The 27,786-nt window shown below is 37.9% G+C and overlaps 3 protein-coding genes across 3 annotated transcripts; all 3 read right to left on the bottom strand.

Annotated features, from left to right (window-relative positions):
• Positions 1–1,475: 1,475 nt before the first annotated feature.
• On the bottom strand, positions 1,476–3,342 carry LOC137729667 (uncharacterized). Its single transcript, XM_068468670.1, has 3 exons — positions 2,992–3,342; positions 2,731–2,835; positions 1,476–1,961 (listed from the first exon to the last, which is right to left on the bottom strand). The coding sequence occupies exons 1-3, from the start codon at positions 3,191–3,193 to the stop codon at positions 1,681–1,683; spliced, it is 588 nt and encodes a 195-aa protein (XP_068324771.1). The 5' UTR covers positions 3,194–3,342; the 3' UTR covers positions 1,476–1,680.
• A 1,006-nt stretch (positions 3,343–4,348) lies between these two features.
• LOC137728348 (uncharacterized) lies at positions 4,349–5,414 on the bottom strand. The gene is made up of 3 exons (XM_068467160.1): positions 5,103–5,414; positions 4,877–4,944; positions 4,349–4,790 (listed from the first exon to the last, which is right to left on the bottom strand). Exons 1-3 carry the CDS (start codon positions 5,412–5,414, stop codon positions 4,349–4,351), a joined length of 822 nt encoding a protein of 273 aa, XP_068323261.1.
• Positions 5,415–22,315: 16,901 nt separating this feature from the next.
• LOC137729528 (ethylene-responsive transcription factor-like protein At4g13040) lies at positions 22,316–26,451 on the bottom strand. The gene is made up of 7 exons (XM_068468502.1): positions 26,285–26,451; positions 25,108–25,218; positions 24,753–24,880; positions 24,075–24,153; positions 23,480–23,660; positions 22,828–22,949; positions 22,316–22,741 (listed from the first exon to the last, which is right to left on the bottom strand). Exons 2-7 carry the CDS (start codon positions 25,154–25,156, stop codon positions 22,596–22,598), a joined length of 705 nt encoding a protein of 234 aa, XP_068324603.1. The 5' UTR covers positions 25,157–25,218; positions 26,285–26,451; the 3' UTR covers positions 22,316–22,595.
• Positions 26,452–27,786: the final 1,335 nt, after the last annotated feature.

The following is a 27,786-nucleotide window of genomic DNA, read 5'->3' as shown; positions in this document are numbered from 1 at the left end:
CCTCCTCCCGTGACCACCGTCTCCTGCAAACTCCCCTGCAAACTCATCTCCGCCGCTTCCTCCTCCGGTGACCACCGTCTCCTGCTGCTACTGCAACTTCAAATTTTGGGTTTTCAACCAACGCCTCTTCCATTTCGGCAAGACCCATTGCCGGATTCTCAGGGCTTGGTTCTCCATCGGTGTCGGATTCGATTTAACCTTGTTCTTCTCCATCTCCCTCCTCCTCATATGGGAGCTCGGCAGAGCTCTCAATCGCTTCCCTCTTCGTCCACGGTGAAGACAAGTTTTCTGAAAAAAAATATTATTATTTTATAAATACAAAAATACTATTATTTTTTAAATTAAAAAAATACTATTATTTTATTACTTATTGACAGGGCTATTCAAGTGCAACGGTAAAGATGCAAAAGGCAGTTACTGTTCATTAGGTGGATTGAATAGTGAATAGCCTGGGGGGAGGGCTCCCACGCTGGAGTTGCTCTTAGTGGTAGGGAGGGGCCAGACGCAAACCTGTAAAAGTAAAATCTCACTGAAGTTCTGTATCTGCCAAAAGGTTCCTTTCTTTAATGAGAAAACAAAGGAGCAGAAACATTGCCTTGGACAAGAGAACTTGCATGAAAGAGGTTCATCATTCTAGTCCAAAATGCATTACAATGCAATGTTTTAAAAGGCAAAAATGTAGACGAGGTGTTTCATGGATAGCCTGCCCTAGGTGAAAGCCTTCAAGGGTGAGGTTGCCTCACAAGACCCACATAGTCTTAAAAGAGAAAAACAAGAATAATATGATGTTTTTTTTAAGTAAAGAATAATAACGTTACAAAAAAATTAATAAAAACAAGCCAATCACATTTTTTAAGAAAAGAATTTATAAGATGCTTTCATAGAAATGCCTTATTTTCAATTTTTGAGATATATAAAATAATATTAAAAATAAAAAGTCTAACATAAAGGAATATGGTCGAGTAACAACTATCTGCAAAAGTGGGTTAGTTTAAAAAGAAAAAGAAGTATAAACAAAATGAAAAGTCAACAAAAAAACAAAAACACCACTCACAACGACGTCGTCTTTTTCATCTTCTTCGAAGTGCAACTGGCTCTGCACTAAAAAAATTTTAGATTTCAACTAAAAAAAATTTAGATTTCGGCAAATTGAAAAAAAGGAGCCCCAATCGAACACCTCAAGCGCGTCTCGACCACATCTAGCCATCTAGGCGAGTTTAATCCTACTCCTATTGGGCATAGACACTTTCATGGTCGCCCCGCCACCAAAGCCGCCTAGGTGCGTTTTTTAAAACATTTTTACAATTTGTAAGTTTTCCTTCACATGGCAATTCATTAGTGGACCAAAACGCGACAATGGTGGTGAATCTCTTCATTGTAAGTTGTTCTCCTTGGAAGCCAAGAGTTGCAAAAACATTACTGCTATCACTTTAGGGTAACGAATAGACGGCATCCATGGTAGAGAGTGCAAACACTTGGCCAAGAAATGTGTATGTTTGATTCCGAAAGTCCATAATCTCCTTTCCTATTTCTATCTTCTACATACAAGTAGAAATTGAAAATTCATCCCTAAAGCGGGAGATACAATGGCAAACACAAAGGCAACTAAAACTCAAGGAAGCATGCCCCGAAACCTTATTATTGACATATATGAGAGTTCAAGATACATGCCACAAAATTTTAGGACTCTTCTTTGGTTAGGTTACCAAGTGCTACCCTCTGTGCATGCACCTTTTGTTCACGAGCCTGTTTTGCAGCAAGGGCTTCCTCATCAAGTACTTTGATAGGAGACCAGTCAGGCATTTTCAGCCAACCGTCATTCTTCTGTGAACCGTCATTACTCCCAAGCATAGATTCCTTGTAGCTTTTTAACACAGGTCTTATTCTAATTGTAGCATAATCCACAGTTGTCCCAACAACAGTAAAGATGATTGAGTAGCGGACAGCACCAATTTTACCACCTATAAACCAATGAACAAAACAGTTAAACCACATATGGCAAGAGGGATGATTTCAAAGTAGTATGAACAATAAGGCAGACAATTAACAAATATGCTAGCAACTACAAGTTTAGCAACGCAGCTTGTGAGTTGAGACGTTTGTGCTGATGGTTCAGGAGGTTTGAGAGACTTAGTAGATTTGGGCTTTTCAGATTTAAAGGATGCCCAACGCCTGGGAGGGGAAATCCGAGAGTAAAGCTACTGTGAGTATACTGTAATTGCTCGACATACAGCAAGCCCCACCCAATAACTCAAGACCTTAAACGAACATGTCTCTCTCTCGATTATTGATGTCCTGCTTAAAGCTGGCAGTGGATGGATTCTCTACTTCTGGAAATAAGTCCAGAGTCCTGGTTAAGCAATATCCGAGCTTCATTCGAATCAAAAAATTTCCAGTTCTTCTAAGCAGACTACATAACTTATAGCTCTGCAATTGAGCTCGCATCAGTAAACCGAACTCATGAAATCTTTCCAAGCCAAAGTAAATCCTAATAGCCAAAACATATTACGTGCTCCCAGATGAACCCAGGTTAGACATGTAGACCCCCAACCCACTACAAATGAATGACACAAGTCCAAGCCACGAGCCGAGAGGTCGAAAGGCATTGGAAATTTCAGCTATTACCCATCACATTGCTTCGATCACAAACAATAAAAGTGTACACAATCTGATTACACCAAAGTCATTCTTCCTCAAACATACAGAAGATACAGATTGAAGGAATCTCACCCTGAAGACGCCCGAGAATGGCACCAGTACCAAACCCAGCAATTGCAGAGTTCACCAGATCATCAGGTCCAGTTTTTCGAGTTACTCGCACATATTCACGAGCCCCTGCCAAATCCAAACAAACCCATTACATTTCCGCCACTGCCTCTCCATCCAGCTTTCCCTCTCAGACATTTTAACAAACACGAACCAATAAAACCAAATGGGTACATAAATCAGAAGCCAGAGAACAAAATTTCAGAACAAAGCAATGAAATTTACCGCAGTAACAAGCGGTAACTATGGCAAAATTGGCAGCATAGGTAGCGCAACTGGTCGGGAGACCCATGACTTTTCGATGCTTGGAGAACAACCCAGCTCCTCCGCCGAGAATCCCAGCTAGGAGAGTGGGGAAGACGATGCGCTCCTTCCAAGACGACAGCGGCGGCTCTGCTTCTACGGCTTTGGGATCGTCGGAAGCCATGATTGTAATGAAATCCGTGAAATTTGCTTTTGTTCTTGTTCGTGCTTCGCCTGAGCTCTCTTCAGCCTTCAACGCCAGAATTTCGGAGTCGTTCTGCTACGGGAGGCGGTGTTTCGGTGCAAATCTTTGTTGCGCCTCATTCGGATCGGGTTGTAGGTCGGGGTATTCGTATGGTAACCAAATCTTAAAATTGGACTCGGGATATCTAATTCTTCTTCATATTTGGGCCTTCTTTTTTAATGAAAAAGAAGAGCTTTTCCTAAACGGAAAAGAGAATTTAGGAAATTGATTCAAGCGCTCATGATTTATTATTATTTTTTTGGGTTTTTACCATAAATAATTTTTGAAACTGACCTCATTCTTTATTTTGGTTTTTGAAATTGAAAAGCACAGGTCCCAGGATCGAAACCTGGCTCTGATACCAAGTCGGTACCCCTCGGTTTATTCTTTTCTTCTATTATCTCTTTGTTATTTGGACCGAGAAGGTCAGCGGAATTATCTTTATATAGAGTTGACCCCTTTTTATCTTGGATGAGCCTATGTATCTGTAGGTATAGTTGTCGGAGTTCCCCTCTGAGATCTTCAACTTTCTTTAGCAAGACCTCTCTCTCCCCCATTAATGAGGATTGCACTGATCTTCCCTGAGCTGATTAATCTGGGCTTTGACCTCTTTTATCTCATTATCTTGAAACTGGATTAGCCGTCTTTGGGTTTCCAATTCCCTATCTTTATCAAACATTTGACTCCGCTTCTCCTCTTCCCATTTCCAGAAATTATCTTGCCACCTTTGTACTCGTTCCACAGATTCTTGGCGTTGTCTCAGAATTTCTTCACAAAACGCCACCTTGCCTCGGAGTTCTCGTATCGTCTCTTGTTGCTCTGTCAGCATCTTCTCCATTTATTTTCCTTTTAGGAACTGGACCTCTTCCTCGAGCCGCCTTATCTCCTCAGATTGATCTTTTATTTTCTCATCCAAGGCCTCTTGTCCTTCCCAAACCTTGCCTGTAGCCATCTGTCCATAATAGTTAATTGTTTCGTTTCTCCTTTCTTCCATCCTTTGGACGAGACTTTCTACTTCTCCCGTCTTCTGGTGTACTTGATTCTCGAGCAAACTTATCTTGCCCTGAAGTTCTTGGATCCTTGAATCTTGTCTGGCTAGTGCTTCCTCCATTGCTCAGCGATCTTAGCTAGCACTCTCTGATTCTGCTCTTCTAGTTCGTTTATTCGGGCCTCAGCTTCTCCTAGCCGCTGTGACAGCTTCCATATTCTTTCTCCCATGGCCTTGACATATTTAGCTATGCTTCCTTCAATTATCTTTTTAAACCAAGGCCTCTGTAGTAGCTGGCTGGCCATCTCCTCTTCGTCTTCCCATCCAGTTGGCTGGACTGGATCAAGAGCCGTATCAACATTGGTTGCCCAGGCGGGCGGAGACATTTTTACCTTATACTGGTACTTTTGATATCCATCAGAGGACAGATTTTTCCACTGAGGATCCTCCCAGTTTGGCTTCTCCTGAACTGCTTCTTTTGGAAATTCTTCATAAGAAACCTGGGATACATTATTTTCCTCCCAAGGAATCTCATTATCTTTGAAGTCACTAGAAATGAGGAAATTATTCATGCTTCTAGTACTCCATTTTCTAGTTCACTTATTCTTTTCTTCATTTTATAAAGCTGGAGGTACAGCTTCCTCGTCTTCATCTTCTCAGCATTTATCCGGCTGGCGAGCTCTCTGACCTGATCGCATACTGGCTGTTGCAATAAATTATTATACCAGGCATAATTCCCGATATCTCCCATTTGTTCTTCGAGCTCCTTCAGCATCCTTTCTTCAGTATTCATGGCATCTGCCATTCTGTCGGCATTATGGGCAAGTTATATCTTGTATCGTCAAGGGTTCTCCTACTCACCAGTCGAAGCACCTCGTTCTGCTTTCGAAGCATCTTTATCTCTTCTTCAAGATCTCTTTCATGGCTTTTATGGCCTTTGACTATCAAATCTCTCATCTTTTCTGCTTCTTTTAGCCTTTCTTGTATCCGCATATTCTTCAACTGGACCTGCCGAACCATATATCTTTCATGGTTTAACCTCCAGACGAGCTCTCTTACTTGCAGATCTTTGCTCCTTCTTTGCATTTCCTCGAACCATTGAAACTTCTGCACAGGCTCTATCCTTTCTTTGAGCTTCTTCAAGTCTCCTTCCGATACTGACCTCTTCAACATTTTGTTAGAAGCCATACCAAAAAATGAATGCTTATAGTGATCAGAATGACCACTATAAGTTCTATCTGTAATTTCCTGATGCGAGCATCGTATTCTTCTCGGAGCTCTGCTTCTCTCCTTGCTTGTATTCTTTTCATTGCATGTAGGTCTATTACCACGATCGTCATTACAGTTTTTAGTAAACTGCCAACTATCAACGGATTTGATAAGCCTTTACCGGCGCCGTTTGCACCGGGCTAGCCAAACCAAATTTGGTAGGTTTGATTACCCTTGTTTCAACTTTTGGCAAGTTGATAGCCATCAACGGATTTGATGTGTCTTTACCGAAGCCGTTAACTACGGACTAGCTGGGATTTCTCTTCCCAGAGAGGAGTCTTGTATCGATTATTTCTTCAGACCCTTTATCGTCTGTCATCTTTTGCAAACTTGTTTCTTGTTTATCTGCATCAGGGTTAGTTGTGCCAATACAACCAAATTTCCTTTCTATTTCAAATATTCTTTTATTAAACTGCTGGAGAGTGGTTTGAGTATTGGTAGCTTTTACTAAACTCTCCAACTGACTTATGTAAGCTGCTAAAGTATCTAGCATATATTTTGGTCTTCCCAAACCTTTATTAAATCTATCTGCCCAAATATTATCAAGAAGTATATGTGCAGATGGAGATACTGGCATACCTGTATTGAACCGCTTTGACTCATTCTTTATCGGATATAGGAAGTATCCTCCTGGGTATTTATGCGGTGTACCTGATCTGTCATTTAGGGTATCCACCTTCCTTTTGCCCTTTCTGAGACTTTTTATTCTTTCGTCTTCGTGGTCCATATTTATAGACTGTATAGAGGAGTATTCACTATTGCCATTAGTTCATTCTCTCCCTGGTTACCTTCTTCAAGCAACCATTCTTCTATTTGAGCGGTAGTCGCGGGCGGAGGTAATCTTGGTGCTGAAGTAGAGGCCTCATCTCTTACTTCAATCTCCATATATCTTTCTTCTTCCGCACACCTTTGTCTCTGATCTTCGAAAGGTTCCTTTGGAATCCCTCCTTCGGTAGCTATTATCTCTCTTATTTGTCGTGGATGGCAATGCATTATCTGAACCACCTTTTCTTTAAGCATCTCAACTTCCTTTCGCGCCATGTGAACCACCATCTGGCGCCTTTCCTTTTCTTCACTGGACACTCTATCATTAAGCGAAAGATTTATCTTTCCCTTAAGCTTCAATTCTGCCTTGCTCAATCGATATCTCAAGAGCAATCTCTTCAACCTTATGTCGGCATTTTCATGGTTTATCAGTGGGAGTATACTATCCCAATCACTCAAATGACTGGATTCCTTTACTTGTCTTCTCCTTAGCGATGGTCCTCGATATTTTAAGGCACACACCGCCCAAGTGGCGAAAGTGTTCAGTTTGTATGGGCTGTATTCATACATAACCCATTCCGTCAATTCTGCTGCAGCTGGCTGATAGGAGCATATTTAGGCGACTTACTTAGCTTGTTTTCGTGCATCTATGTTGTTAATTCATAGTTGTTTTAGTAGTTTAAGCCATTTTCGTGTGTTTTTAGGTTCATATGGCTAAGGAAGCAAAAAGATGCATTTTGGAGCATTTTGGAGCAAAATTGGGCTTGGAATGGATAGCATATGCTTGGAGCCAAAGTGTTGGACGAATTTGAAAGCCTTGTATGCACTTTGGACATAAAACAAAGGGCCTAGCCCAATCAAACAATCCTTTGAGCCATGCAAAACCTCTAGCCCAATCAACAACCCTTAGCCACATGCATTCACATGCATCACAACCCCAAAACCATCAAGAAACACCATTCACACACACATGCACTTACTCTTTCATCATTGCACCACCATTCACACACACATGCACTTATTCTTTCATCATTACACCACCATTCACACACACATGCACTTACTCTTTCATCATTGCACCACCATTCACACACACATGCACTTACTCTTTCATCATTGCACCACCAATTCAACACATGCATTCACACACCAACAACCTAGCTCTTTTTCCATCATTATTTCATCCACATGCACTCTCAATCATAACAACCACATTCACTCTTAAACAATCACCCACATATTCTCCCATTCCCCCTATAAATACCCTTGCATTCATTCATTCAAGCATCATCTCATTTCATACACAACACACCACAAACACTTCCATTCCTTCTCTTTGCCGTGAGTCCCCTTAGAATCCAAAACCATCTTTCCATTTCCATCACTCCTCACTCCATTCCACACTTCCATTCCCCCAAACCAACTATCCTTAGACCTTATGCTACAATAAAGAGGAAGAGAAGAGGGCCTAAACGTTCATACAATTCAAGTTTGAGTTGTTGGAATGTTTAGGTGTTTCTTTGATTTCAATGTTTAAATTCAATTCTCTTTGTTTGTACGTATGAGGAATGGAAAAGAAGAGTGCCTAAACGTTCATACAATTCAAGTTTGAGTTGTTGGAATGTTTAGGTGTTTCTTTGATTTCAAAGTTATAATAAACTAAACCCCCTTTAGCTAGGGGGTGATTCGAAATATATGTTTATGCTTGCATTTTGATTTGATTACTTCTAATTGCGTTTCATAAGTTGTGGTTCAATTTGTTTAACCGTTTGATTGATAACTTATTTATGTATGTTTATTGAGAGTGTACACTTAATTTTCATGCATGAGTATGACGCTAGAATATAAGTGAGTTTCACCTAATAGTTACGAACTTATATTCACAAGTAGTGGAGGTTGCTTATAAACAATCGCGTTAAATGAATTCTTGGCATAAGTTTCATGCGTATTCCATAGTAACGAATGTCTCGTCAACACTTAAAGTTTTCATGATGCTTAATGATTTTTGATTGTATCTTTATTGTGCTTTTCACGTAAAGGACTTTTGGAGAATGTTGTGAATTGCGTTGCGCTAACCCATCCAATTCATTAACTTAAGGAAAACTTGACGGTTAATTTAAGCGGACCTAATTGACCTGGGGCGTTGAGAATTAATGATTTGTTGAAATGCAATTGGAAATCGTTTTATTATGCAAGTATAACATATGTGGAGATGAACCCCGTAGCTAACTTTCCATCCATTCAATTCCATCCATTTGTTCTTTCTTTTTTTGTTTCTGTTTTCATGTTTAATTTAACTTGTTATTCAATTATGTTAAACATGTGAAACTAATTTCTTTTTAGTTAGAAGCGAATTTGAAGCCATGGACATATGTTGGTTATGATTTGATTTACTCCAGTTATGAATTCATGAACTTTAGATGTGGGTTACTTTCCTGTTTTGATTAAGAACTTGTTTATGTATGTGGGTTGAGGGTCGACACTTAATTTGCATGCCTAAAACTTGATGCTAGGATATAAGGGAATTTCACCTAATTGTTATGAACTTATATTCATGAGTAGTAAAAATCGCTGGTCACGATTGTGTTTAGTAAACCCTAGGCTGGATTAACATGCGTATCCCATAGTTATGAATGCCTAGTCGATGTTTATGATTTCCGTTGAACTTAATGATCTTTGTTGAATGTCTCTATCATGCGTATTCCATGTGAGAGACTTTGATTAGGAATAATTTGGTTGTAATGCGTATCCCATTCAATCCAATGAATCTAGGGAAATCTGAAGGTTAATTTAAGCGGACCTAATTAACTTGGAGCATTGTCATTCATCGTTTGTTGAAGTCATAACTGGGAGTCAAATTATATGCTTATGTTCATGTGTGGATAAGGAACCCTCTAACTAGTTTTTCATCATTCTATTTTATCAATTTCGTTTTTATAATCTGTTTTAATTAGAATCTGTGCATTTAGTTTAAATTCATCCAAAACCAATCCCCCATTTATTTTAAAGTGTTAGATTAGTTAGAAATACATTTAGCTTGTGCTTATAAGTATTTTGATTCATTTTGTTTCCCAAATTCGTCCAAAGTACTCAAGGTGCTCAAAACTGCCCAGAAAGTGTTTTTTTTAGTTTCGAGTGCTTTGGGTACTGTTTGAGTCTTTTGGTTTGTTTTAGTGTTTTAAAGTTTAATTTTGCATTCTTTGAGTCTAGTTTAGTGTTTTAAACTTTATTTTACGTTTTTTTTTGAGTCAGTTTCCAAGAGATTTGCAATCCCTCCTAATCCCTGATCCAGAACGATCCCTACTTATACTTATACTACAAATCGACAAAAAGAGGGTTTAATTTGTGTGCGTATAATTCTCGCATCAATTTTTGGCGCCGTTGCCGGGGATTAGAAAATTTGCTAGTCCCTTGGATTGTTTTATTTTCGTCTGTTTTTATTTTATTCTAGATTCTTAATCTTGTTTTGTTTCTTGTTTTAGGTACTTGTTTATGACTCGGAGTTCTCATCCGATTCGTGAACATATCCTGGAGTGACTGGGTTCTTCGTCCGGCTGCAAGACGTAAAAGAAAGCGCTTCTTGGGAGGCAACCCAATGCACTGAATAAAACAAAGCTTGTTCATAAAAAAAAAAAAAAAAAAAAAGATACTAAACATGGAGAAAGGTGGAGCTTCACAAAGGTTGTTTACGTGAAGCCCCACTACGAGGCGCAGAAGCGGAATGCATAGAAGCAGAAGGCATAGAAGCGGGAGGCATCGAAGCGGAAGGCATCGGAGCGGGAGGCATCGGAGCTAGAGCATTCCAGGCCTCAATACTTGGCCAAACGCTGGATGACCCAGGAAAAAGGTGCCTCTGGAGACAAGCCGCAAGCCTTTGACGGTCACTGTGAATTCGACCCTCAGATTCTTGCAGCTCATCAAGCTTCCTCTTCATGCCCGACGAATAGTTATTTGCAAGCACATGCAAACTTCTATTCTCGTACTTAAGCTGCTGGATCTCTTGCTTAAGACTCTCCACCTCTGCCATCAATGATTCCACCTGACGGGAGCGGGCAAGCAGGCGTTGGCCCATGTTGGACACAGAGCTCGCACACTGAACACTAAGTGCGAGGGACTCTTGAACGGCCAACTCATCGGACCGTCCTGACAGCAGCCTACTATCTTTTGGAGTGAGGAGGTTCCTAGCTACTATTGTAGCTGTTGTGGCGTCCTGCATCACGGAGTCTTCACCTGTAAGAAGACCGTTAGAAGATAAGAAAGAAGGGCGCCATACGTTACCTTGACGCGGCGCGCCCGTATCACTGCTAAGGCTCAATTCCAAGCTAAGGTTCGATGAGTTTGCCATTTTTCAAAAGTGTTCAAAGAAAAGGGATGGAGTTAAATTTCAAAGGGCCGGAGTCGATTTTCAAGAATGGGAAATCTTCAGAGTGTGTTTGTTGTGGTGATCGATAGCTTAATAAAAAAGCCAAGGCGACGCGTCCACCGATTCAAAAAGCCGGAATTTCCGGCGTAATTTTGGCGACGCTTTCTCGGCTTTTCAGAAGACGCGTTCAACTTTGTCAAAAGATTTCTTCTTTTCAGACAACACGTGGAGGCCATCACCGCAACTACATATCTTTAGCCGACAAGCGCAAAGTTCGGCGACGCTTTCTCTGCTTTTCAGAAAACGCGTGCAGCTTTGTCAAAAGGAGCCGCATCCGCACTACTACGTGTCGTTCAGAAAGCAAAAGGGCATCGTTCAGAAATCGAAAGGGCGCCTGCTCAGAAATCGAAGAGGCGTCGTTCAGATATCGAAGAGACATTTGTCGACAAGGGTAAAAGAACAGTACCACCACTTGATATTATTTCTATATATGTCGACCTTCGTCTTTTATGGCAAGGCAAACCTGAAGAAAATGCCCAACTCTTCCGCACCTCTGAGGGCGCTCTCCCAGCAACGCCTTTTGAAATACTCAATTTTTTCTCCCCCAAAGAAGATACCAGAAACCTGGAGTACAAATAAGGCAGAAGGAAACGGTCGATCGAAGCATGTGGAGACAACCACAACAAATACATGTGCTGCTTCATTCGCTGTTTCTTCAAAAGCAAAGGTATCTCATATCATCAAGGTCTAAAGCAAAAGTATCTCATATCATGCTCTTTCCCTGTCCTTTCCTTTGTCCTTGTTATTACTCGCATGGCAAAGTAAAACGAAAGCAATCAGAGGCACTTGGAGTCAGTCTTCTGTTCTGAAACCGACTGCCTGGAATCCATTCCTGATTGCTTACCTAGCGTTGCTCTCGAGTAGTCATCTTCAACGGTTGACACACTTCCAGAGAAGGGACCACTTCTGCAAAGGGGAGCGAGTAAGGCAAGGGAAAATGATACATTGAAGCATGTGGAGACAAACATAGGCTGAGTTATCCTCCAACCCTTTTCAATACGAATTGGAAAGATTGAACAAAGAAACAGACCAAAGGAGTAAGCTCAGACCTTCGGGGGAGACCAAAAGAATCCTGCTGCCCAGATCAAGAGTAGCACAAAGGAAAATCAACGATGGGAGGAACCCCTGTGGAATCAATAAGGAGAAGATGGAATTTACATTCCATAACCAGATTTGCGTCCCTAAACTCTTCTCTTTGTTAATTACATTTTGCCATGTTTAGTATGTTTAAGTGCTTTTTGTGTGTTTACTTATGTTTTGTGTGAATCTATGCTTAAAACATTGAGGACAATGTTTGATTTAAGTGTGGGAGGGGGTAACTAATGTTGCTAATGCAAATTCGTGGGATTTTATCACCCATAACTTCAAATGTTGTTCCTTGCTGTTTTAAGGTGTTTTTAAATTGTTTTAGAGTGTTTTAGTATGTTTTGTTTTTATAACTCCGAAAATCACATAAAAATTTGAAAAAAATGTTTTGAAAAACCTAAAAAGAGTGTTTTGAGTCGTTTTTGTGTGTTTGTGTCTTAGGGTACCTTCCAACACAATAATGAGGATTTGGTTTGTAATTGCATGACTGTTAAAAAGAGTTATTAACATAGAGAAAAGTTTGATTTACTCTTGGTATATGCTTGGTTATGGTTATAATGTATGACTTCACATGCAATCATAAAAGAAAAAAAATTCGTTTTTGTAACATGCTTGAAGGAAGGAACTCAAACAAACGCTACAACCCTGAGAGACTTGAACCTATAACGTTCTTTGGAGAGTATAATCTGTGATTTCTTGTTTTCTAAAGTCGTTGCATGATCTCATTATTCTTTGCTTGGTTACTTCTTAGAAGGCGTTTCATCATATAGTTCCAAATGCTAGAACTCATGCCCATTTCATTCAAAGCATGTTATTGATTTGCATAACACATATTCAAGAAGAAGTTGTGTAGTGACCACCACCATAGCCAAATAGCCTTACTTCCCATACTTCGTATATGTTGTAAGTTTTAACCTCGTTGAGCCTTGTTTAGCCTTTATTCTTTGTTTACCCACATTTTCCTCACCTAACCTAGTTTAGGACAATCCCCACCCTTGTTCTTAAAAGATAGTGAGCATGACTTAATTGAATTCCTTTTGAGTTACATTATGAAAGAAAATAAGTGTGGGGGAGAGAATGTTTAAGTGTTTATGTTTTGAGATTCAAAAGAAAAGAAAAAAAAAAAGAGAAAAGAAAGAAAGAAAGAAAAAAGAGCTTGAAAAAAAAAATGAAAGAATAAGTGATTGAAGAAAGGTTCCAAAACACCAATTCTGGGCGTAAATTGTCTAAATTCTCCCTTTTTGTTCAAAAGTTGAGTTTTCATTCAAAAGTGAATTCTAAGTTGATTCAAATGCTTTGCTCACTATTTCTTTAAGAACCTTTGTTTTCCATATCCCTTCTTTGTTATCCACATAGCCCAAGCCCCGTTACAACCCTTGACTACTATCTTGAGTGTTGTGTATTTCAATTTGTGGAGTTTGAACTTGGTATGAGCATATGGTGTCACTGGTTCTCGCGTCTAAGTAGTAGCATTCCATTCATGAGATCATATCTAAACATGCTTATTAACTCCAGAAAATGCTTTCCTTGTTATAACATATGTGAGTGTTCGTCTACATGTTTACATCAATCTCTCACATATAACTAGTGTAGGGTGTGTAGTCAGAAAATCTGTGTGAAAATAGAGTGCATTCTAATAAGGAATTGAGGAAATTCTCTAAGGCATGTTACTACATTCAAATCATGGTTTTAAATGCTTAATTGTGAACTAGTATGTGGTGACTATGATTAAGAATGTACTTAAGTGTAAAGATGGCTAAAATCTGTGGAAATAATGATTTTTAACTTGTCATGTGCATTGGAAATCCCTGAGACGATTGTTGGAAGGTTTAGGTTGTGTTTTACTTGTTCAGGGTCGTTTTGTTTTTGGTTTCTTTTGTTTTGTTTTGCTCGAGGACTAGCAAAAGCTAAGTGTGGGGGAATTTGATAGGAGCATATTTAGGCGACTTACTTAGCTTGTTTTCGTGCATCTATGTTGTTAATTCATAGTTGTTTTAGTAGTTTAAGCCATTTTCGTGTGTTTTTAGGTTCATATGGCTAAGGAAGCAAAAAGATGCATTTTGGAGCATTTTGGAGCAAAATTGGGCTTGGAATGGATAGCATATGCTTGGAGCCAAAGTGTTGGACGAATTTGAAAGCCTTGTATGCACTTTGGACATAAAACAAAGGGCCTAGCCCAATCAAACAATCCTTTGAGCCATGCAAAACCTCTAGCCCAATCAACAACCCTTAGCCACATGCATTCACATGCATCACAACCCCAAAACCATCAAGAAACACCATTCACACACACATGCACTTACTCTTTCATCATTGCACCACCATTCACACACACATGCACTTATTCTTTCATCATTACACCACCATTCACACACACATGCACTTACTCTTTCATCATTGCACCACCATTCACACACACATGCACTTACTCTTTCATCATTGCACCACCAATTCAACACATGCATTCACACACCAACAACCTAGCTCTTTTTCCATCATTATTTCATCCACATGCACTCTCAATCATAACAACCACATTCACTCTTAAACAATCACCCACATATTCTCCCATTCCCCCTATAAATACCCTTGCATTCATTCATTCAAGCATCATCTCATTTCATACACAACACACCACAAACACTTCCATTCCTTCTCTTTGCCGTGAGTCCCCTTAGAATCCAAAACCATCTTTCCATTTCCATCACTCCTCACTCCATTCCACACTTCCATTCCCCCAAACCAACTATCCTTAGACCTTATGCTACAGTAAAGAGGAAGAGAAGAGGGCCTAAACGTTCATACAATTCAAGTTTGAGTTGTTGGAATGTTTAGGTGTTTCTTTGATTTCAATGTTTAAATTCAATTCTCTTTGTTTGTACGTATGAGGAATGGAAAAGAAGAGTGCCTAAACGTTCATACAATTCAAGTTTGAGTTGTTGGAATGTTTAGGTGTTTCTTTGATTTCAAAGTTATAATAAACTAAACCCCCTTTAGCTAGGGGGTGATTCGAAATATATGTTTATGCTTGCATTTTGATTTGATTACTTCTAATTGCGTTTCATAAGTTGTGGTTCAATTTGTTTAACCGTTTGATTGATAACTTATTTATGTATGTTTATTGAGAGTGTACACTTAATTTTCATGCATGAGTATGACGCTAGAATATAAGTGAGTTTCACCTAATAGTTACGAACTTATATTCACAAGTAGTGGAGGTTGCTTATAAACAATCGCGTTAAATGAATTCTTGACATAAGTTTCATGCGTATTCCATAGTAACGAATGCCTCGTCAACACTTAAAGTTTTCATGATGCTTAATGATTTTTGATTGTATCTTTATTGTGCTTTTCACGTAAAGGACTTTTGGAGAATGTTGTGAATTGCGTTGCGCTAACCCATCCAATTCATTAACTTAAGGAAAACTTGACGGTTAATTTAAGCGGACCTAATTGACCCGGGGCGTTGAGAATTAATGATTTGTTGAAATGCAATTGGAAATCGTTTTATTATGCAAGTATAACATATGTGGAGATGAACCCCGTAGCTAACTTTCCATCCATTCAATTCCATCCATTTGTTCTTTCTTTTTTTGTTTCTGTTTTCATGTTTAATTTAACTTGTTATTCAATTATATTAAACATGTGAAACTAATTTCTTTTTAGTTAGAAGCGAATTTGAAGCCATGGACATATGTTGGTTATGATTTGATTTACTCCAGTTATGAATTCATGAACTTTAGATGTGGGTTACTTTCCTGTTTTGATTAAGAACTTGTTTATGTATGTGGGTTGAGGGTCGACACTTAATTTGCATGCCTAAAACTTGATGCTAGGATATAAGGGAATTTCACCTAATTGTTATGAACTTATATTCATGAGTAGTAAAAATCGCTGGTCACGATTGTGTTTAGTAAACCCTAGGCTGGATTAACATGCGTATCCCATAGTTATGAATGCCTAGTCGATGTTTATGATTTCCGTTGAACTTAATGATCTTTGTTGAATGTCTCTATCATGCGTATTCCATGTGAGAGACTTTGATTAGGAATAATTTGGTTGTAATGCGTATCCCATTCAATCCAATGAATCTAGGGAAATCTGAAGGTTAATTTAAGCGGACCTAATTAACTTGGAGCATTGTCATTCATCGTTTGTTGAAGTCATAACTGGGAGTCAAATTATATGCTTATGTTCATGTGTGGATAAGGAACCCTCTAACTAGTTTTTCATCATTCTATTTTATCAATTTCGTTTTTATAATCTGTTTTAATTAGAATCTGTGCATTTAGTTTAAATTCATCCAAAACCAATCCCCCATTTATTTTAAAGTGTTAGATTAGTTAGAAATACATTTAGCTTGTGCTTATAAGTATTTTGATTCATTTTGTTTCCCAAATTCGTCCAAAGTACTCAAGGTGCTCAAAACTGCCCAGAAAGTGTTTTTTTTAGTTTCGAGTGCTTTGGGTACTGTTTGAGTCTTTTGGTTTGTTTTAGTGTTTTAAAGTTTAATTTTGCATTCTTTGAGTCTAGTTTAGTGTTTTAAACTTTATTTTACGTTTTTTTGAGTCAGTTTCCAAGAGATTTGCAATCCCTCCTAATCCCTGGTCCAGAACGATCCCTACTTATACTTATACTACAAATCGACAAAAAGAGGGTTTAATTTGTGTGCGTATAATTCTCGCATCACTGGCCTTCCCAAATAGTAGGTGATGGTCTTCTTCTGGGCTAATATCTCTCCATTTTCTTCTATTATTGATGGAGTTCCTGTTATCCTCCAGTAGCCCTTTGGTGAACACCTATTGACTTGATTATTTCTCTCCCACTTTCTTATATAAGGACAGAACAAATACCATTTAGCTTCTGGCATCTCTGTTAAGGCTCTAGCGGCATCAATCACATCCCATGGTTCCATTCTGTATATATCACAGTCTGGAATTATTGTTGGGGTTGTTTCGATGACTCCTTCTAATTTATTTTTTAGGTAGTATCTGCATAATTCTTTATCTGTAGGGTGAAAACCAAATCCTGGAGGAGGCCGAGCCAAATCTACTACCCCCTGCACCCTTAATATCTCTGTAGTTACCTCATTCAAACTTCCAAGGCTATTCATGCTGAACCTGCCTTTTTCTGGTTGACTCGTCGTATCACTTCTTGGGTGACACTAGCTGTTATCTCCATTATTTCCTCTTTACTGAGAGCGTTATTGCTCCCCTGAGATCCTTCCACCTCTTCATCTCCTGGTAGCTCTTGGTCCTGTGCAGTTAAACCTTGAGCCCATCGCTCTATCTGTTCTTCAGTAAGCCCTCTGGTCTCTTTAGCAGGGCTTCCTTTTGGCCTGAGGTTAACTTCTCTCTGGTCAATGTTCATTAGGAATTCTTGGTGTTCGTCTCCTCCCTTTATTGCTGAGGACGAACCTTCTCCAGCATATCTGTTGAAGACATCGTCAAACCTTAGCTGTCCTGGCTTGCGATCTTCCTCTTTCTTCACGGCTGGCTTGTGGTATGATATTTGAAATGGATTAGAGATTAAGTCGATGGGTCGACTCTGTTTTCCCAGAATGGGATATTGCTGTGCCTTTCCCAAACCTCTCCCAGGGAAATGCATCTCCATATCTTTTATCCATTTCTCCTTCTCAGCTACTGTCTCCTGAAGCTCCTTCTGCTGCTGTAGAAGCTTGGCATTTTCTTCTTGGAGTTCGAGCAACTGCTGTTTGATATTATCATTTACCAACTGCTGGTAGTTTCCGGGCTGCTGCAACACCTGGTTAGCGTCTAGCTTTTCTTGTACGGCTATGACCTTAGGGTCGTAGTATGGATTCTGAACTGCTGCCTTCCTGATCGCTATTATCGCGTCATTAAGGGTAGCGTATCCCTTGCACTGTCGACTCTTGCTATCAGGATAGAGTCCGACAACTTCTGCCCATTCAACATAAATCCCTGGCTTGGGACCATTGAACAGAACGTAGAAGTTTTTCTTGGCTTTATTCGCCTCTTCTAGCTCCAGTATCCTCCTCTCGAAATCTTTTATTAATATTTCGATAAAGGACAAAGTGGCCAAAAAGTATGACATGGCCGCCTCTCTTCCATCCTTCAGCCTATTCCCGGCGATCCATAGATGGTTTAGGGCTTGCTGAGTTTCTTCGTATGCACACGGGAACAACGAAACCTGCTCCGTGTAAAATAGCTGCATTCTCTCGAGCCTCTGAGAGAACTGTTCATTTATCACTTCGATCATAGTTTTATCGGGCTGCGGGTAGAAATTATAAGTTGCTCTGGGTTTATCTTGAGCTGAACTGCTTCCCTTGGCCATAGTATTAGGGACTCTGGATTGTGGCCTGTTTATCGCCTTTGTAGTATCAAACCGCGGAACTTGCTGCATTATCGGGCTTCCTCGTCCTCCCCGAGGTGAAGCTCTTCCTCTTCCACGTCCTCTGGAAGAATCCATTATAGTTGTAGCTGTCTTTTATAATAATGGGTGAATTCACACTCTGCTGGTCCTGGAACTGACCTGCCATTAATCAACGAAAGATATTCAGAAAATGACAATTCATAAACCTTTTTATCATCAGCTAGAATAGTCACAGCTTTTATAGTTAACTGATCTATTGGCTTTTCTATCCATCCTCCAATATTAGTTTGTGTTAAAAACTTATGTACGTACACTTCTGGAATATACATCAACAATTTATATGACGCTCTCTTTTGTGGCACTCCTGACACTACTGGTATTCCACACATATGTTCAGGATATTGCTTAACTATCTGTAAAGCCGCTTGTCTTGCTTCAGATATCTTAGCATATATAAAATTATCTTGCCACACAGCAGCCGATAAATTATCTCTTAAACTTATATGAAAGAAAGCGTTGCAAAATCCTATTTCATTATCAGGTATATTATTACAGAGATAATCCAATAACTCTGTAGACCACAAAGGTACCATTCCCAGGGTATATCTTACTTGTGTCATTCTCCTAATTGTACTCTCTTTATCAAGTAAGGCTAAATTTTTATGATTGCATCCATTATCAAAAAATTCTTTATTTTCTATCCAGTTATTCCCTCTCGGCATTACCAAAATACTCAATAAATACAAATAGTCCTGTCATAATTAGACATCCTAACATTATAATTGCGCATCCTCCTATACAATTTAGGCGATTTTCTTCATAATTTCGTTCTAGTACTATATCAATATGCCTTTCCACCAAATTATCTTCACTGTATATCTTGGGCATTTTTTATTACCAAATCATCATCTTCAAATATTATGTTTTCTATAATTTGTAAAACAGCAAATATAGAATTTAATATCATTAAGGATACCATATCCATCCAATTATGTGTCCCAAGTATTCTAGGAATATAACAGATATTAATAAATATTAATAATAAGAAAGTATAGATATTCATCTTACCTCTTCTTTCCATAAGAGGTACTGCAAAATTATCATTATAAAATAAAATATTATAAAGAAACTTTGACCTCCCTTTTGTATTTGATAATAGATGGAAATTATTAGATTAAAACAACTCACAAAGAGCAAAAATATAAAACAACTCTTATTCATTTAAAAAGATATTGAACACATATAAGAAGTAATACTATTATGTCGAGATAAAACAACAATTTTAAACATTTTCTAAAACCTTGGTGCCTTTTCTTAAATCTCAGGTCAAGTAAATAAGTGACACTCCAAAACATTATTAATAATATCGAAAACATATCTTTATTATCAGAAATAGACAAAACAGACATACGCACATATTAAGATCCCGTGAGGAATCACTCGTAATATAAACCCATCCGCTAGGTGCGGGATTAGGTTCTCTTACAAACCTGCAAGAACTAGCACACTGATTATTCATCGAAATAGTTTTTCTATCTGCCTATTCACAATTATCCTTAGTATCCTATGTCTTTTATGATATTCAAGAAAGACATCGGTATGAAGAAGCATTTGTTCAGAAATCGAAGAGACGCTTGCTCAAAAATCGAAGAAGCGTTTGTTCAGAAATCAAAGAGGTAACACCCTCCGAACCTCAAAAGCCGGGCCGCTTATTCAAGGATCGAAAAGTCATCACTCTCTGAATTTCAAAAGCTGAGCTCTTCCAGATTTGTCATCACCCTTCATATGCAACCCCAGCTTTGCAGAAATCACGGGCAACTTTGTCAAAAATTTCTGACAAAGTTGAGAACGCGTGAATCTTATTGTTCAATTACCCAACAGTTGTCGACAATGGTAAAGGAACAGTACCACCACTTGCTATTGTTATTCTTGAAATTTGGTATCATAAATAAATGTCGTCCCCTATGTTGCATTCTGTTAATTTTTCAGTTACTTTGATGACGTGTCACACATGAGACCCATACGACCAATGGTGTGGTGCCACGTGGAACATTTAAAAAAAAAGATTTAAGATTTAAAAACTCATTAACAAAACTGAAAAAAAAAAACAGTAAGATAAATGAACCCAACGCCTCCATCTCAAAACGGATTGCCGAAAATTAAAATCAAAATCAATTTGCGAAAAAGGAAATCCCAAAAATGAAATCAAAACACGTATTAGGGATTCATAGGAAAGAGAGGGAGAGTTTGTGAGTCATCTCCCACACCCCAAGCCCACCGAACCTTTCCCGTAACCTCGCTGCTTGACTCTGGTGCTTTGGAGAAGAACCTGAAATTAAATTTGAAGAGGGTATGGAGATGATAGTTGAGATGAGGGAGGTGGCTGGGTTAGTTTTTTCATCTATGCTTTTAAAACCCAGAAAATGAGAGTCCCTTCTTGATTTGAAGAAGTTTTCTTTTCTGTCGGTATTATGAATTTTTGAAGGAGCTGGGTTGGTCGTGTTTTTGTTTTTTTTAAGGAGTTTTGTTAATGATTTTAAATTTCTCTCTTTTTAGAAAGTTTAGTCCATGTGGCACCACACTATTGGTTGTATGGATTCCCAGGTCTGACACATCATCAAAGTAATAGAAAAATAAATGGAATGGGACGGTAGGGACGATATTGATTTGTGGTACCAAACTTCAGCGATAACATTGATCGATTTTCAATTTCAGGAATTAAAGTGAGGAGTGAGGTAAATTTTAGAGACTATTTATGATAAAAACTTTTATTTTTATTTTTATTTTGATAGGGTGTAAATAACAACTCCCATAGTAGGAGCGTAATATTGGCCACAAAACCAGATTCGAGGGTCAAGAATGTGTTTTCCGATCGACACTCATTCGAAGCAAGGGATTACCAAAATTCGCTCAATTAAAAATATCTGATGAATAATTGTTTAAACAAGGAGTTAGATATGTATATCAATTGCCTCACTTTTAACTATGTGGTATTCAAGTCATTTAGTACTACGGTCTGATGATATTCTTCTTCATTTGTAAGTGAGAAGTCTTTCGTTCGATTCTTACCAAAGGCGAAGTTGACCTACATTATTATGGCAAGTCCATTGTAAGATTTAGTCTACTCTCACATCTCTTTGTGTATATACTATCGTTTGATAAAAAAAAAAAAAAAAAAAAAAAAAAAAAAAAAAAAACTATGTGGTATTCAAAACATTACGCTCAAACAAAAATAGAGGTGAATTAACCTATTTTGTTGCCGTTCTTAATGAGGCAGACAAAGTAGAACTTACATACATGAATTATTGTGATAAAGTTATGCACGAAGAAGTCCATGCATTGCATTATAAAGTAATTTTGGCTTTAATAATATTCCATGTACTAGGATTTCTTGAAGTCATCATTAGTATTTGATAGTAGGTTCATTATATTGGGACTTTTTATAGCTTCTTTGTCGTCTCACAGTTTAACGTTAATTCTATTGCCAACATTATAAAACGATGTGCGAAAAATATGAGATGACAGTAAGTCTATAAAAATTTTCACTATTGAGAGAGTTTTAAGCCTAGATTTGTTAGGGAAATTTTTTATTGTTAAAGTAAAAGTAAGATTTTATTCTCTTCCGTTCTATTAACTCGAGTATTGCGTAGGAATCAACAAGGAATAGATTTCCTTTTTTTTATTGGTTATTCTCATCTGTGAGAATCAACAACAAGGAATAGATTTCCTTTTTTTTTATTGGTTATTCTCATCTGTGAGAATCAACAAGAATTAAGGGTTTATTGTGTTCTAGAATTTGTTCGCTTTTTCCTATATTATCCTCTGCATCACCTAATATGGAAGCGATTTCCTCACACTTTCTTTTTCTTATGTACTCCATTGTTTATTCCTAACCTTTTGAATTGTTTAAATTAAGAAAGTACCAAGTAACGAAAATAAATAAGGGTGCATGTAAGGAAAAAAAGAAAAAGAAGTGGACGAAAATCAATTCTCTTCCTAATAAAAAGGAGGTTCAAGAAGCATTAGTTCTTGTTTATGTTTTCACCAATGTGAAGTACTAACACAAATTTTGTTCAACTTAGAGCCACTGTTATTTGATAGCAGTATCTCATTCAAACTTAGCATATGATCACATTCATCAGCTAATGAAAAATTATAAATAGGTTAGGGAGAATACTTCTTGGAACTAAAGTTTCCCATGCATTAATAAGTTTAAAAGGTTTCAATTTCCACTGCAAATCATGGCTTCGAAGCAGTTTATCTGATCGAAGCGATTAGCGACTAAGACGCTCCTAATATGGAACTAATGATTATTGGGGGCGTTTACCTTATTAAACGACCATGAAATTCACCATTTGCCCTAATATGGGCCTTTATACACCAAAAAATGGGAGGTCTATCAGCTGAGCGCTTAACTGTTAGAAAGCAGGAAATTAAGCATTGCCCTTGAACGTTTGTGTTCAAGAGTCCAACATGTCTTGCTCTGCACCTTCTGAAGCTGAAAGGCCATTCACTTCTTCTTTGTCATCCTCCCAGTCGCCGTCTTCCAATTGAGGACTCTCGGACCTCTTCTCTGACTCTGCCCCTTGCCTTCTCCTCCTGTGTTCTGAAATATTTCACGAAAGCAAACAATTAAAGACCGGGGGCATGTAAAGTCTGGGATAATGTGAGGCAAGAGAAGAGGAAACTTACTTTTATTAGTAATTGCATGACGAGTCATGACCAAGAATTCATCCCACTTGAATTTCCTGAGTTCTTGCTTCTCCCCCTCAGAAAGCTCGAAATTTGGTTCCCTCCCACACATGAAAGCAGCCCTGAACGCAAATAACAAAACTAACAAAGTTTATGGCTATAATTTATTGCATTTGACACACATAGGTTACCACCCATTTTCCCATGTGGCTTATCAAGTTTCATGTTTTTGAACTTCGGGGGATTGACATGAACCACTTTGTTGGTAATGCAGACACAACAGACCTTCAGATTTTCAAAAATAAAAAACCAGAAGTAACATAAAAAAAGGACACAGGTAACCACTAAACTGGTTGGAATTTACATTTAGGACGGCATGTCCTTTCAGATGACCCTGTCTGAAGAACGTGAACAGAAAAAAACCAGTGTAGCAACAGTAAAACTAAGATTGTTTTATTTGAAGGTGTATCTAACACCACGATGACGAACCGCTAAAAAGAGAAGGCATTCGGTAGTCGATAGACAAAAGAAGACTGCAATGGTTTATGATTTTCATAATTAAGCACAATTGAAAGATCTTGTACATGCTGATTTTTCCTTAAAGTGCTCACCCAATATATATTGTTCGTAGTGAAAAAAAATGTGACTGTACCTGTCATACAAATGAGCAGCCTCTTCTTGGGAACCAACAGTGCCTAAGTGGATTTGTTTCTTGTCAACTTTTATTGCTGCCTGCCACTTCATATTCTTAAAATAGACACCTCTCATTAGACATGGTTCCTGGTTTTGAGCATGCTTTCTGCGATGTCGCTTTCTGCGTTTGATTGTTGGCCCTGCAAATAGCATATTATGTTTTAGAAACGATCAACCTGTGGCACTGGCATAACCTCTCAAGTTAATTGTAATGGATAAACGTATACGTTATCTTTAATACTTCCATTATCAAGATTCAAGACTCAAGAATACGTGTGCAGGAGGTAAACATACAGAATAACTGCAAAATCAAGAATATGCTCTGTGCCAAAATACTTATATAGGCAAACATAGCAAAAGTTGAAAATAACTGCAAACTCACAAACTCGCATCTTCTCAAGACTACCACTAAGTTCTCATAATGTAAAGACAGAAAATACAAGTTTCAAAAGGATGACTTCGCAAATTTGTACGTCCAATAGTCCAAGACATCCAGCATTCTAATCTATAATATATAATTAGAAATGACAGAAAATTTAATTTAAACAACAAACCTGCCACATCGTGCTGCTCTTTGGATAAGCTAGAACCAGATGCAGTTAAGGATCGAGGTTTTGCTTTCACAATGGTATTCTGGTAATAAGTAAAGCATCAGATGGAATGAAACCAAGAAGCTGAGAAATGATTGAAATGAATCCAGAGCTAGTGAATGTCCAAAATAGAGCTTTCGATTTCCTACTTATGGTATAGATTTTTTCTTTTTTGGCTGAAAGAAATCATTATATAAGTATTTTACAAGAAAATGCTTTTAGCCTTCTTGATCAAGCAACTACAAACTAAGAGCAAACTTGATCACAAAACCAGGTCTAGGGGCACCAACATCTCAAAGGGTTTACTGCTTACAGAAATCCTATTCTTACATTGAAAGAGATATTGTTATTGTGAAAACGGTATTCAGGTTTTATATGGTGATCATTCCATCTTACCATTTTTCTCTAGGTACCCTGCCAAGCTTACTTTACGTGAAAAACCAATATTACATCATCGAGACATCCAGCCGATGGATTTTTGTCCTACGTATATACATGGAATTTTTCTCTTACCATATTTACATATAGGTTAACAAAAAAATATAGTAATCCTGCCTGACAAGTGTCCTAAACAAGCTAATAAAACCTTCAAAGAAAACAGTAATAAATTTAATGATTGACCGATCAATAATCTCTTCTTACCCCATCTGGTTGATTTGCATCATTTGAAGGCATGGGATGCACACTGACAGGATTTGTACGGGTGAAATTTTGAGGAGTGGTTCCATTGTTGACAACCCTAGGAAGTGGATCTAGAACAGGAGGTATCTCTGCAAAGACAAAATTCAGTGAATAATTCATTTAAGCATAAAAAAAGACTATTGAAGTAGATTCTTAGTCATCAACTGAAAATTTATCTCAAAGCGGTGACAGGTTACGACACAACTTAAAATCAAAGAGGATTAGCAGCGGATTGCTAAGAGTAGAAGAACAATGCATACTATTCAATAAAAGCAATCAATCATATGTTGTATAGCACATTTTCACTAATTATTACCACAGCATAGTCCCAATCCCAGTAGTCTGCGCCTTCGTAAGCTCACCATGGTTGATTTCAACTTGATTATTGAAGCACAACACTCACTTGGCAGCCTTTTTCATGCATCCCCTGTTCCTTGGACAAATCAAGTAGACCGATTATAATTAAAAGTAAATGAATATTACAATTTCAAACGGGGTATGACTTAACAATTAACAAAAGGATTATATCTGTTACATTGCACAAACACCACATATACATGTGAGAACAAGTAAATGAAAACACAATGGCAGTAACAGCATTGAAGGGCAAAGAATTTCAGAACAGAATATTTAACATACACCATCGAAATTTCTTAAGCTATGTGACTGAAGATTAAGGCACTTCTGAAGAAACTGCTACAATACCATTTATAAGTTATAAAGGATAAAAACCACCAAGTCATTATACGATCTAAGATTATATTTTTCCGATTTCTATTCGCTGCAACAGAAAATTATTCCAACAAAGTCATAAGGAACTCATAACTCTAACCATAACAGGTACACATGAACTTCCCCTGATATTTACTTAAACATCTTGTGTAACTTTGATAAAATTGAGCACTGAGCAGAGAAACAGTGCTGTTGTTGTTTGTACACCCGAAAACAGTCTCGAGTCGGATTAGAACACATCGAAATCAATAGAGGCAAGCAAAGTTCATCCATTACATGACTACAACATCTCTCTTTCAGGCATCCTTTTGTTCAGAATTGCAGTAATTGGTGCAAGGTGACAACAACAGACTCAGACATATTTAAGTTGCAAACAGAAAACCAAATCATCCATCATGCAGGACGAATTAAAATCGAAAGAAAACCAAGAAAATCACCAAAAAATGGATAGAAATTCCCAATGTCTGATCTTTGAAAGCTAAGTCAACACACCAACCTACCACCTTTCATGGAAATTTCATCACCAAAAAACCAAAACCCAAAAACCAAAATTCAAAAACAAACACAAAACACACACTCACACACCAAAATCAGGAACAACCCAAAAACCCCAAACGAAAAAAATAGCCTCCTTTGGCTCCAAGCTCATCAACCCAACACGCCCATGACCATTAACTCAGTCAAGAAGCCATGAAAACACAACCCATTAGGCAAAAAGACGAAAGTGGCCATTGGGAATGAGAAAGGCAGCTCCTTTTTACCTGAGGAGGCAGAAGAGGTGGCGGTTCTTGGAGCTGTAAGAGAGGCAGCGGAGAATCAGAGGCAGTAGTAAATTTAATTAAATTCCCCCGATAAGGAAAAGAAAAAGGATTGGGGTTTTAAAGGAAGGGAAGGTGGTGAGCGAAGAAAGAGAGATTTTGTGTGTGTTATTGTGTATAATTGTATTTGTGTCTCATGCATCTACCACCTTTTGTTTTTATATCCCCAATTTTTTTTTTTTTTGTTAACCGATAAATTTTATTAAATTAAATATTAAGTTAGTTTACCGTCTTACAATGATTCAACACTTATTTATCACTATGGTAAATAATCAGTTGCCCATTATTTTTGTTTTTTGATTGTTTTTAAGAGGAGAGGGTTGTGGTGAGACTGGTGGCCGTATTTAGGTGTGAGACTGAAGTAGTAGTAGTCGTAGCAATATTTGTGTATACTTTAATTTAGGGTCATAATTCCAGTTTTGCCCCCTTTGACATTGATTGGTACGATGGTTGGGTATTTTGGTTGGTTAACAGTAATATTAGAGATGCTATGAGTTGACCATTATACCCATTAATAATTTCTGGTTTGGAGTCATGGGTTGATGAATCCCAATCATGCTTACGCTTGTGGTTATAAGCTGAAAAAGGGTTTTCTTCTAAATTTTTTCTTCTTTTGGGTAATATTTGTTCTAAAAGTTGTTGAAACCTATGTAGTAGATAACAAAGTGAGAACTATATCATATGTATTTGGTTAATTAAGGTAAGGTAAGGTAAGGTAAGCGTGGTGCTATCCACATATATTTTCTTACTTTTTTCACATTTCTCTCAGTTTTCGGACGTCGGATCGAATGAACTGTAGGTATGAGAGGATTAATGTCGGATCCACATGGACAAATGATTGATTTATGTATTTAAAATAATTTACGTGAAGGACTGCCTTTAACAGAATATATTATTTCTTGTTATGGAGCTCGAAAAGGACATCATAGGACTGGATTAAAGGGGTTGGTCATCCTAAAATTAGAATTCATTTCTTGTCGCAAATATTCACCTGTAGCATATCATATCTCAATATATTGGCGTAATTTTTCTACCGCGTGTACATTTCCATATTCGATCTGAATAAGATAAAGAACAAAAATTAACAAAAGTGTGTAGGAGGTAAAAGGAGGTGTGCGGATAACATCACTCTTAAAATAAAAACCCTTAATATGAAGGGTAAAGCCTTCCTTTTAACTTTGACCAATAAACATATATTCTTTTTTGTCCTTTTGTATGACTTAGGGTTTTTCTTTCTTTGTCGAAACAATTAGGACACAACAAGGTGAGATATAATTGACGATCATGTTATCCATTTCAAGTGACAACATATTGTTTACTAACATGAAATACGAATGAAAGAATTGAATTTCACCCCATTTTTAGGCGATCTCATTATTTATTGACACGTTGAGGAATTAGAACAAAAATGGGGCCCACACGAAATCAAGAATCCGACGCTTAAT

Source organism: Pyrus communis, chromosome 3, assembly GCF_963583255.1.
Source record: "Pyrus communis chromosome 3, drPyrComm1.1, whole genome shotgun sequence".
In the NCBI taxonomy this organism is placed as follows: Eukaryota; Viridiplantae; Streptophyta; class Magnoliopsida; order Rosales; family Rosaceae; genus Pyrus; species Pyrus communis.
The sequence above is the reverse complement of the archived record's forward strand: the minus strand, read 5'-3'. Positions and strand labels throughout refer to the sequence as shown.